At 47.0% G+C, this 12168-nt stretch overlaps 1 protein-coding gene across 6 annotated transcripts in view; it reads left to right on the top strand.

The window, feature by feature from the left end:
* Positions 1-7998, top strand: part of Kat6b (lysine acetyltransferase 6B) — a 167700-nt gene extending 159702 nt beyond the window's left edge. For 5 of the 6 annotated variants that reach the window (XM_052189866.1, XM_052189865.1, XM_052189868.1 and 2 more), the window contains 2 exons: positions 713-1004; positions 4192-7998. In XM_052189866.1, the coding sequence (XP_052045826.1) occupies positions 713-1004; positions 4192-6725 (2826 nt within the window). In that variant the 3' untranslated portion in view covers positions 6726-7998. The remainder of the gene's footprint in view (positions 1-712; positions 1005-4191) is intronic. The other variant, XM_052189867.1, reaches the window with a different exon arrangement.
* Positions 7999-12168: the final 4170 nt, after the last annotated feature.

Below are 12168 nucleotides of genomic sequence, written 5' to 3' on the forward strand. Positions count from 1 at the left end.
AAATTTTGTATATTAGATTTCTTTCCCTTTGGGAAAATAGCTTATTGTAACCATAGGAAATCATTTGTGCCATTATCTTATTCAGAGGCTGCATCACTTTTAAGGTGTCTTCCATATCAAAATAGTGTGTCAAATTATTAACTGCCCACATGCCATTAGCCAAGACTCTCTAACTCTGCAAGTTTTCTAACCAGTAATTATTCATTCTTTCATTTCTGGGACAAGGAGGTTCACCTTAAACCCACCATGTTTCTCACAGTACCTGTCATGCAGTTGGGCATCTCCAGAGCAGGTACAAGGTATTAAATGACTGACCTGACTGCTGATCATTGCAACATTTATAAAAGCACATTATAAAAACTTTTCTAGAAACATGTGCTGTGCCAGATACTGAAGCTAGTGAGTGCCACTTAGAAAATATATGCTGGAAAAGCCATGCTCGGCTTTTAAAATCTGCAGTCGAGTGGCTAGGGTGGTCTCTCTCAAAGCATCTGCGCGAGTAAACAAGTGTTTGATTTGGAAAACACTTGCCTGTGTTCTTGGTGCCCAAGAGGGATGTTCCACATCAAATGGAAGGTTAAGTACAAAGGCATTGCAGAAGTCCTGACTTGTAAGAGTCTCGGGCACGCATTCAGTGCACGTTTGCTGCATATCGCCTCAGCCGTTTAATTTCTCAGGAGCACTTACGTATTATGTTTGGAATTAATTTCAGAGGCCTTTTGTAGTAAAGAAGAAAAGGGGTCGTAAACGCAGGAGGATCAACAGCAGTGTAACAACCGAGACCATTTCCGAGACTACGGAAGTGCTGAATGAGCCCTTTGACAACTCGGATGAGGAGAGGCGGATGCCGCAGCTGGAGCCGACCTGTGAGATCGCTGTGGAGGAGGCGGGCAGGAAGCCGGCTCTGAGAAAAGCATTCCAACATCAGTCAGGGAAGAAAAGGCAGACAGAGGAAGAGGAAGGAAAAGACAATCATTTCTTCAGGAGCGCCGCCCTTTGTAGAGGTAAGTGGAGGTTTCAACGACCTTTAGCCACACACAGGGTGTGCCAGCGCCCCGGAAACACATTTTCCCTTCCCAGAGGCTCGCCCCCTTTTCCTTGGAATGGAGTACTTTGTTTCTAAATCAGAATAATCTTCTAGATGGGTTCATCTTACTCTGTAGAAATTGGCTCACCCTAAACTTTGAAGACAGTAAGAAATGCAGTGCTCGTTCCTTAATACTGCTGTGTGCCCTTCTACCTAGTTAGCCTTTTTGGACATCAGGGTATTTGTTTGCCAGTGTACGGTGAGTGTACACTTCTGTCTTCCTTGAAAACAACTTCTCAGTCCATCAGGGTGTATCCTGACATTCCTCAGTGTGATCCAGAACCATCTGAACTTGGCATACCAAAGATATCAGCTTTGTTAATATGGGGTGATACAAAAATCCCAAAGACAGACTTTCTTTTGAAGTTGACAGGGACATCCTCCTCTACAAACATACCAGGCTCTACTGCATTGTCTCTGATGCCCTGGTTAAAGCGAGTATCCCGACCTCTGTTAGCACAGGCACTCCATTAGGAACGGTGAGGATCTGGAGGACAGCTCTCCGTAGCTCTGTCCCAAATGTGCTGCAGCCTAGGGAACACCTCACCTCCTTTCTCTGGGAACCACAGGAGTTGCTGTCTGCAGCTCTTCTTCAGAATATAAGCCAGTACCCTTCCCTCCCCCAGCTTTTTAGTGAATATCTGCTATTTCCTGTTCCATTTTTTTTTAATTTTGTCATTTCCTTTTTTAAAGACAGGCTCTCACTATGTAGCCCCAGCTGGCCTGGAACTCACTATACAGATACACTGGCCGCAGACTTAGAGGTCAGCCTTTCTCTGCCCTCCAGGTGCTAGGATTGGCCAGCATGCCTAACCCATCCTCCTTCCCCTCCCTCTTAATCTCTCTATCCATCTCTTTTCATATCTCTCTCTCCAGTTTTACTTAGAACTCAACCTCTTTGAGCTAGCCTTATACCTAGTGAGCCCCCCAAGACCTGTCGGCCTTCATCTGCCACCTCAGTACCGAGGGGTTCCAGGCCCAGGGCGTCCCTGCTGGCCCTTATGCAGGTGTAAGGGGTGTGAACTCGAGTCTTCAGGATGGTTGGCAAGCTCCTACACTGAGCCAGCTCCCTAGCCTCTTGTGTGCATGTGAGGCGCAGGCCAAGCATGCTTTCCCGGTGTGGAAGTCAAGCCTTAGTTCCACAGTAGGTGTTTGCTCCGAAGCCCACAGAGGAGCTGTGGCTGCCTCTCACCGCAGCCTTGTTCTCTTTACCTTTTATGGTCACACTCCACCGCATTTCTTTCACGATCCTCTCCTTTCTTAAAGGAGATTATCAGAAAACCCATCTTCTCACCCAGGATGCATTCCTGTAGAAACCTATGGTCAGGGGCTCCTAGAGTAAAGTGTAGGTAGACGCACTTGCTGCCAACCCAACAGCCTGATTTTGATCCCAGAAACTCACATGGGAGCAGGAGGAAACCAGTTCCTTCAGGTTAGTGGCGCACACCTTTAATCCCAACACTAGGGCAGGAGGCAGAGGCAGGTGGATGTCTGAGTTTGAGGCCAGCCTGCTCTACAATGCTAGTTCTAAGACAGCCATGACTACACAAAGAAACTCTGTCACCAAAAAAAAAGAGGGCAGGGGGAGTGGGATGGCACTAGAGACATTGCACCTGGTGAGCCCCCATGTGAACTGATTCCTGCCATTGTGGATGAAAGGAAATGGCGTGAGTGTCCTTGGAAAAGTGGCCAAGGCCTGGAGCTTGGCACTTCTGCAGAGTCCTCCTCTGTAAGGTACATGTTCTCAGCCAGTCGCTGACACCCGTGGAAAGGTTTAGGAGCAATCTCTTTATTATGTAAATGAGCTCACCTCGCTGAACTCATCCATTCTGGCATCAACTTGGTGACTTTGTTTTTATTAGTCTCTAAAACACTGTTTGTTTGTAGACAGAAGCTGTCCTAGAACTCACTGTGTAGACCAGGCACCACTACCCAGCAAAAATACTGTTTTGATAAGGAAGGTCCTAAGGCCTAGGTGTTTGCTTCCTTGTGCATATTCATGGATATGTGTGTTTGTTTGCTGCATGTAGGTACAGAAGAATAGGTTTTGGAATTGCAAGAAAATATTCAATTATATCTGGTTTCTAATTGTCATTCTAAATCAGGCCTTATATTTGAACAGCAAACTGATCCCTAATATACTGTGAACAGAATCCCTGATTTCAAACAACAACAGGGGCTGGAGAGATGGCTCAGTAGTTAAGAGCACACTGACTGCTCTTCCAAAGGTCCTGAGTTCAATTCCCAGGAACCACATGGTGGCTCACAGCCATCTGTGATAGGATTTGATGCCCTCTTCTGGTGTGTCTGAAGACAGCTACAGTGTACTCACATACATAAATATTTAAAAACAACAACAAAATCCCCTGTGTTTTAAGTATTCAGCAATAATTTTGGTAATTGTATTTTAGCTTATGTCATTGATAAATTATGATGCTAAAGATGATGATTACAGCTACGCTGTTCTGGGTAGTCACTCATTCAGTTCAGAGGGTCACAGTAAGTACTGTCTGGGCTGGAGAGATGCCTTGGTGGTAAGAGCAGTGGCTGCTCTCCCAGAGGACCCAAGCTCCCTCCCCAGCACCCACATAGTGGTACACAGCCATCTATCACTCCAGTTCCAAGGGATCTCATGCCCTCTTCTGGCCTCCTCTGGTACCAGGCATATGCATGGTGCATAGACATGCATACATGCAAACAAAACACCAACACACATAAAATAAAATGAGCAATAAATAAATAATACCCTCAGGGAGGTAGCAAATTAACCCTTTGTTAACCCTTTGAGTACAGTGATGGTTCAGATCTAACCTAGCACTAATCCTGTCCTGCGGTATATTCATTTGTTGATGTAGAAATTGGTTGTTTTACTTTTTTAGTATTGTGGAGCTCCCAGTTTTTACGTCTTAAAGTGTGTTGACTTCCTAGGCCTAAGTTACTCGCGTAGGCTTATTCCACGGTAGTCTTGCTTGCCTTTCTCAACAACTCTTAAAGTGCTACGGTAAAAGCAGTGCTTGCTAATATATTTAGAGGGGTATGTTAAGTTGTCTCTGGGTTTCCTTCCTAAAATGTGTGCTTTTCTGTCTTTCTGTCTCCTCATTAAGAAGATGTAGATGAGAATGCAGAACGCTTGAAAGAAGGCAGCAAAGACAATCCTGAGCCTCTAAAGTGCAGACAAGTGTGGCCGAAAGGATCGAAGCGAGGGCTCTCCAAGTGGAAGCCAAGCAAGGAGAGGAAGGCGGGGTTTAAGCTGAATCTGTACACGCCCCCAGAGACACCCATGGAGCCAGAGGACCAGGGGACAATCGCAGAGCAGAAGGAGGTTTCAGAGGACAAGGGCAGCCCCGTGGGGACAGAACGGGAGGTGACAGAGACCGTGGAAGCCCTGCTGCCTCAAGAAGGGAACAGAAGGGAAGAGATAGGCATACCTGTGAGTCCACATAAATCACCAGGTGAAAAGGTAGAGGAGGAGGATCTCATCAAAGGTGAGGAGGAGGAAGAGGAGGAGGAAGAGCGGGAAGAACAGGAAGAGGAAGAAGAAGAAGGAACTGCAGAAAAAGACCAAGATGGTGCTAAAAGTAAAGAAAAAGCAGAACCAGAGATCTCCATGGAAAAGGAAGACCCTGTACATTTGGATGACCACGAAGAGGACGAGGACGAGGAGGAAGAGCCGTCTCACAATGAGGACCATGATGCAGATGACGAAGATGATGGCCACATGGAGGCTGCCACCATGGAGAGGGGAGACCTCCCCAAAGAAGCCTTCAGAGATGCACTGGAGGGCCAGGAGGCTTTTTTAGACCTTAGTGTCCAGCCGAGTCACCCTAACCCTGAGGTCTTGATGAACTGCGGTGTTGATCTTGCAGTGTCGTGTAGCAGTGAGCCAAAGGAGCTTGCTGGAGACACTGGCACTACACAGGAGTCTGACGTGGAGCTCCCAGAAGAACAGACACAGAAGCAGGACCAAAAGAACAGCGATGGTGCTGATGCTGAGCTCCAAGAGGGAGGCACAGCCGCCGTGGAGATTGACTCCGAGACCGCCCAGGCTGTGCAGTCTTTGACCCAAGAAAGCAGGGAGCAGGATGACACCTTTCAAGACTGCGCTGAGACTCAAGAGGCCTGCAGAAGCCTGCAGAACTATACACACACAGACCAAAGTCCTCAAATTGCCACCACGCTGGACGAGTGCCAACAATCAGACCATAGTAGCCCAGTTTCATCTGTCCATTCCCATCCTGGCCAGTCAGTTCGTTCTGTCAATAGCCCCAGTGTCCCTGCCCTAGAGAATAGCTATGCCCAAATCAGCCCCGATCAGACTGCCATCACAGTGCCACCTCTGCAGAACATGGAGACCAGTCCAATGATGGACGTCCCGTCGGTGTCAGATCACTCTCAACAGGTGGTTGACAGCGGCTTCAGCGACCTGGGCAGTATCGAGAGCACAACAGAGAACTACGAGAACCCAAGCAGCTACGACTCGACCATGGGAGGCAGCATCTGTGGAAACGGCTCCTCCCAGAGCAGCTGCTCCTACGGCAGTCTCACGTCCAGCAATCTGACTCAGAGCAGCTGTGCAGTCACCCAGCAGATGTCCAACATGAGCGGGAGCTGCAGCATGCTGCAGCAGACCAGCATCAGCTCCCCTCCAACCTGCAGCGTCAAGTCTCCCCAAGGCTGTGTGGTGGAGAGGCCTCCCAGTAGCAGCCAACAGCTAGCTCAGTGCAGCATGGCCGCCAATTTCACCCCACCCATGCAGCTGGCTGACATCCCCGAGACCAGCAATGCCAACCTTGGCTTATATGAGCGAATGGGTCAAAGTGATTTTGGGGCTGGGCACTACCCACAGCCATCTGCCACCTTCAGCCTTGCCAAACTGCAGCAGTTAACTAATACACTTATTGATCATTCATTGCCTTACAGCCATTCCGCTGCTGTGACCTCCTATGCAAACAGTGCCTCTTTGTCCACACCATTAAGTAACACAGGGCTTGTTCAGCTTTCACAGTCTCCACACTCCGTCCCTGGAGGGCCCCAAGCACAAGCTACCATGACCCCACCCCCCAACCTGACCCCGCCTCCCATGAATCTGCCACCACCTCTCCTGCAGCGGAACATGGCTGCATCAAATATTGGCATCTCCCACAGCCAAAGACTGCAAACTCAGATTGCCAGCAAGGGCCACGTCTCCCTGAGAACCAAGTCGGCATCGCTGTCACCAGCTGCTGCTACCCATCAGTCACAAATCTACGGGCGTTCCCAGACTGTACCCATGCAGGCTCCTGCGCGGACTTTAACCATGCAGAGGGGCATGAACATGAGTGTGAACTTGATGCCAGCGCCAGCCTACAACGTCAACTCTGTGAACATGAACATGAACACGCTGAACGCCATGAATGGCTACAGCATGTCCCAGCCGATGATGAACAGCAGCTACCACAGCAACCACGGCTACATGAATCAAACACCCCAGTACCCTATGCAGATGCAGATGGGCATGATGGGGACCCAGCCATACGCCCAGCAGCCAATGCAGACCCCACCCCACAGTAACATGATGTACACGGCCCCCGGACACCACGGCTATATGAATACAGGCATGTCCAAACAGTCTCTCAATGGGTCCTACATGAGACGGTAGACAGCCTGGCAGCCCACCCCACTGGGCCCCACTATTGGATTGATCTGCACAAATACCTTTGAAGAGTACGATTTCAAAACCAGCATTGGTGTGAATGCAAAAACATTTGTTGGCACCATTTATTTAAAACAAAAAACAAAAAACAAAAACAAAAAAAAAAGCTGTATGCAGCAGAAAGCCTTATACAAGTTGTTTTTCTTTTTTCCTTTTTTCTTTTTTGGTACCTTTATTTCTGTTACTTTTATATAAAATTATCTGCAAAGGAAGGCCTCTCTTAGGACTACAGTTGGCAGTGGCCACGCGTCATGCCTGCTTCCGTTACAGTGTGGATACAAGCCCCTCCCCAAATCACCTGTTTTACTATTGAACCTCCGGCTTTTTCCTTCCTTGTCTACTCCGTGTAAATGCCTTTAGCATTTCGATGACTGTATATTTTGTTTAAGGTGATCCTTCAGCATGCCGCTAATGTCTTTGTTAGTGACAGTGCGTTTTGTAGTACTGGACAAGTGTTGTGCTAACGGTAAGCCATTTCTTAAGTTTTTTGCCTTGATTAGGGTACCCTAATTTGAGGGTTAAAAAAAAAAAAACAACTCTATTTTTGTTAATTATAAAACTGTAAAGAGCTATCAGAGCTATCCCCGTCTGGCTAGTGAAGGGGTTTATTGCTAAATGTCTGGTGTAAAGTTGGGAAGACCCTTTCCATTTCGGTGGCAGGCTCCTTTGGGGAGAGGCAGCTTTCTGTTTTATAAATGCACACTTCTGTTTATTGAATGAAGCATATCTCAGTGTTTATCTGTCAGGTTTTGAAGCATTTCATATATGTCCAAATACTTGGCAGGATTTAAAAAAAAAAATAGTGAATTTGGTGTAAAGTTGCTATTTTATGGAAATGCCTCTAACTTTACATTTTCATTCCATCTGTAGATTTTTCTATCTTTATAAAATATTGGAGTTATTTTTTAAGGAAAAATAGAAAAGTAGCTTGTGAATAGCTCAAACTAAGCTTACAAATCGCATGTAAAAAAGCAGAAAAGTTATTTGTGTCTGTTTATATTGCTTCCTTTTGTAGCCTTTGTACCTGTACAGGTGACAGCAGGGCCCAAGCAGGAGAGGCGGCGCCACCTTGTATAAAGTAGGGGCAGCACTCTTGTATTTACCTGTTCTCTTTTTAGTCAGTTACTTCAAAAAAAAGAAAGAAAAAAAAACAACAAAAAAAAAAACCAAGAAAGCTGTACATTTTAACATAAAATAAATTATGATGAGCCATTTTTTAGCCTCTCGTGTCCTGTCATGTTATGACTGTTGGAGAATGACCAGCCAAGCTGTATCACGTGTCACATCTCAGAACACACACACGTTTGGGGAGATAAATTATTTAGTGTAAATTGAAGTTACAAGATTTTTTTCTGATTTGTTTTGACTTTGGGGGAGGGGTTGGCAATAAATATGAGTACTATCTAATAAAACCATCACATATACCAAATACCTATTTAATAAATTAATTTATAATGGATTTTAATGCTTTTCATGAAAGTTTACTTTATGCTGGTGCATACCTTCTGTATGCCAATCATTGTCTTTAAAATAAAGTGAGTTTGTTTTTTTTCTTTTTGACTTTGATCGTCATTTTGCCCAGAGCTCCCACACAGATAATCCAGCTGCTTCCTTTGTGACACGTGTAGAAATCCCCAAAGGCCTGGGACACTAGCAAGCTTCTTTAAAAACAAAACAAAACAAAAAACAAAACAAAAAAAACCTACTGTCATAAGCATCCAATTCTTGGTGGAATGTCTCAAGATTCATGTCTTTTAAAAAGCGGAAAAGTTTCACTGTCATGAACGATTGTATGTTTTCTTTAGCGTTTATTGTAACATGTACAACATGAATGTTTCTACACATTCCATGGCATTCAGAGAAAGTTTTGACTGTGAGTTAAAATATTTGCTTACTTGGGCAACAAATTTAAAAGTGAATTCTTGGCTTGGTACCTGTGTGTGTTTGGCCCACTAAATTTGCAAGGCATCTAAACACAGGCCCTCGCAACTCTGCCCATCTTAGACACAAACCATAACGTGGCCTCCAGCAGGCAGGGCAGTGTATTCACACCAGCACAGAAGGCCACCCCAGGGTTCTGCCATTGCTTGCTCTTCGTGTGTGTGTGTGTGGGGGGGGGGGGGGGGAGGGAGGTAGCATCCTCAGTTTACCTTTGAGCCTTCTGTTCCCAACCAGCCTGCGGGGTAATATCTGAAGTGGATGAGGGAGGCTTCGAAGAAGGCAAAGGGAGAGCGGAATGTAACTTTTGAAGAAAGCAAACCTGCTGTCTGTCTTCTGAGCAGCAGGTGATGGTGCGCAGTTTTTCTGAGCCAATTGCTACAGCAGGTTGGGAGGGGCTGAGGCTTTCCTGCTCCGCACAGCCGTCGTATGCCTAGGAACCCCACAGAAGCAACTCCCTTCTCCACCAAGGCCCTCCTTGAAACTTTTTTTTGGGTTTTTTTTTTTTTTTTTTTTTTTTGGATTTGTTTTTTTTTTTCAAGACAGGGTTTCTCTGTATAGCCCCAGCTGTCCTGGAACTCACTCTTATAGACCAGGCTGGCCTTGAACTCAGAAATTTGCCTGCTTCTGCCTCCCAGAGTGCTGGGATTACAGGCGTGCACCACCACCCTCCCGGCTTCCTTGAAACTTTTTATGTGCTAATTTAGTATCTTGTGTTAATAGTCTTCAGGGTCTAGGCACCCCATTTCCCTTTGACAGTAGCCTGTTAATCACGCCTTTGGCTTGTGGGAAGTCTAGACCCAGTGCCCCAACCCCTTACTTGTACTAGTCACTGCTCCACACCTGTCAGAAGGGCACAGTGGTTCCTCATGACGTGGGGAGCTGGCTTAGAGCCCCAGGGCCTCGCTGGGAGATGGCTTAGCTCCGTCTCATAGATGCTGTTAGACTGGAATCTGCTTGTAGCCCTCATCTTTAAAACCAACAGCATGGTTTCTCTTCCTCCTTTGTTAGAGTGCTCAGCTGGTGTCAACAGCACTTAAGGTTGTTCGCGTGGTACCTGCCCAGGTAGGCAGGCGTGGCTTGCCCACATACTGTTAGAAATAGTGACTCAGACTGCTGTTGTCAACACTCTGCCCCCATAAACTACACCCACTGCCCAGAAATGCAAGGAACTCGACAAAGTTAATTGCCCCCAACCAGTCCAGCAACAAATTGTAAGCTGCAATCTACCCAGCTTATTGAATCAGCTCTCCTAAACACTAGTCTGAAAAGGCCCAAACTCGTTACCTCTGTGATTTGAAGGCTCAGCTAAAGAATCTGTGATATCATAAAATCTGCACTGCTCTGTGAATGCAGGTCCTTTATTGGAGGACTCAAACCCAGGAGCCGGCTTCTGCCATTGCTTCCTGGGTGGCTTTCCTGAATCTTCTCCTGCACCCAGGCCTATTCTGCAACCCCTGGGCCACCCTGCATCTTTTCTTCCTCTTACATCTCATTCAGTATGGTGCCGTTAAGCTTTACCCACGAGTACACACCCAGAATTTTGTTTCCCTCCAGTCAGGAGCATTCCTTCCGCCCCTAGATTCCGAGTCAAATTTCTAGAATCTTCTGCCCCCTTGGGCTGTGTGCACCAAGTACAAGCTCCCCTTGTGTTCTCTGATTCCTCTTTTCCTACTGAAGAAGAGGGCTGTGGATTGTTTTTTAAAGGTTTTGTTTTCCTATTAAATATAGAGGTGTTTTGCCTGCTCTGTGTGTGTGTGTGTGGTGTGTGTGTGTGTGTGTGTGTGTGTGTCCCTGGTACCCATGGAAGCCAGAAGAGACTTTGGAGCCCCTTGCACTGGAGTTGCAGGAAGTTGTGAGCCAGCATGTGTACTGGGAACCCGACATGGGCACTCTTTACCACGGAGCCGACTCTCCAGCGTAGGCCGTGAAATCAAAACCAGCCGGGGCTGCGCAGACAGTGAGATGCTTTCTCAGACCCTCCTAGCAATAAAGGTTTCTCTGTGAGAAATGCGCTGCTTTGCGGTTTTGCTTTGTTTTTTTACTATCAAAGGTGGCTAACCCACCAAGAGCCGATTTCCCTAGGTCACCCCCACCTTGTAAAACTTTCATTCAAATCTTTTCATCTCCCCCGCCCTGTAAAACTTCGAAGTAAAGGCCTTGGCTCTTGACCTTCTTTTCCTTGTCGATGCTTTCCAAATTAGCCAATCTAGGGCACACTGTGAGACTGACCCTCCACCAGTGGGGAAGCCAAGCTCTCCCTTGCGTTTAAGGATAAAAGACAGAGGCCGCCTGGGCCCTCTGTGCTGCCTACCAGCCCCGTTTGACTTGAGCGCGCCTTGGTTTAGCAATAAGAAGTGGCCTTCCCCGTTAACTTGGATTTCAGAGCATATGAGGAAGCACACTCTTTCCCAACACCCCCACTAACCTGTCTAAGGTGGTCTCTCCCCACCATCTCATCTCCCACATCCCACACTGCATTTTATTACCCTCTGCATTTTGGAATTCGCTTAACCCGGTTTTAGAATGTACTATAAATCCTAAGGATGCTTTTTAACCGAGTGAAAACTTTGCTTATGAAGTCTTTAAACTCTTGAGTAAAATCTCTGTGCCTCCATTTTCTCACCTCTGAGTCCCAGGAGTCCCCAGGAAGAGGCCAGACACCCAAGACTAGGTTCTCTGCTTCAAAAGGACTCTGCTCCAGGGAGAGGTGGGGTGTGGTATGAGGTACAGGGACAGTAGCTCAGGAAAATCCTAAGTGGGACTATATATGTTCTGTCATACATGTGCGTTCACTTAAAGGGAGTAGGCCATGAAAGTAGAAATGCTGATTTGTCTGGATCCTGAATGGATGGGGCTAACAGAGCTGAGGTCAGAAGGGGTCGGCAGGATGCTCTCATGAAAAGCCCAGGTAGGAACAACTTTGACCCTGGGTTCCTTCCCCAGAAGCCCTTGGCTCATAGGACACCAAGCCTGAGCCATCAGAGAGTCCATCTGCAGGCCTTCTACCTGTCCAGTGTTCTCTCCCTCAGAACCACCAGAGCCCTGCTTTGTCCAGCCAAGCATCTGGCCATCTTAGCACTGTCTCCACTTCAGTCTTGCTTCCTGACTTGACCAGGTGACTCCGTGTGTTGGCGTACAGCTTTGCCTGTCGCCTTTGCAACGTTGTGGCAATGTTTCAGGTTTTTAACTTATTAGGAAACCAATATTGTAACTTAAGTGAGTCTCTGGTAATCTCCCTTGCCTATGTTAAGATGAGGACCCATCCTCCTGGACTGAGGTGGCACCCAGAGCATCCTCAGAATTCCTGGAAACCATCCTAACCCCAAGGTCCCAAGCTACAAGTGGCATGAAAGTAAAACAGCTTCCCTAAGGGGTCACAGTGGCCTGGATGGCTTTACCCCGCTGCCCTGGACTCCAGCACGCCTCCAGGAAGAACATCTCTTGGATT

The sequence above is a fragment of the Apodemus sylvaticus genome, chromosome 8, assembly GCF_947179515.1.
Source record: "Apodemus sylvaticus chromosome 8, mApoSyl1.1, whole genome shotgun sequence".
NCBI classification, from domain to species: Eukaryota; Metazoa; Chordata; class Mammalia; order Rodentia; family Muridae; genus Apodemus; species Apodemus sylvaticus.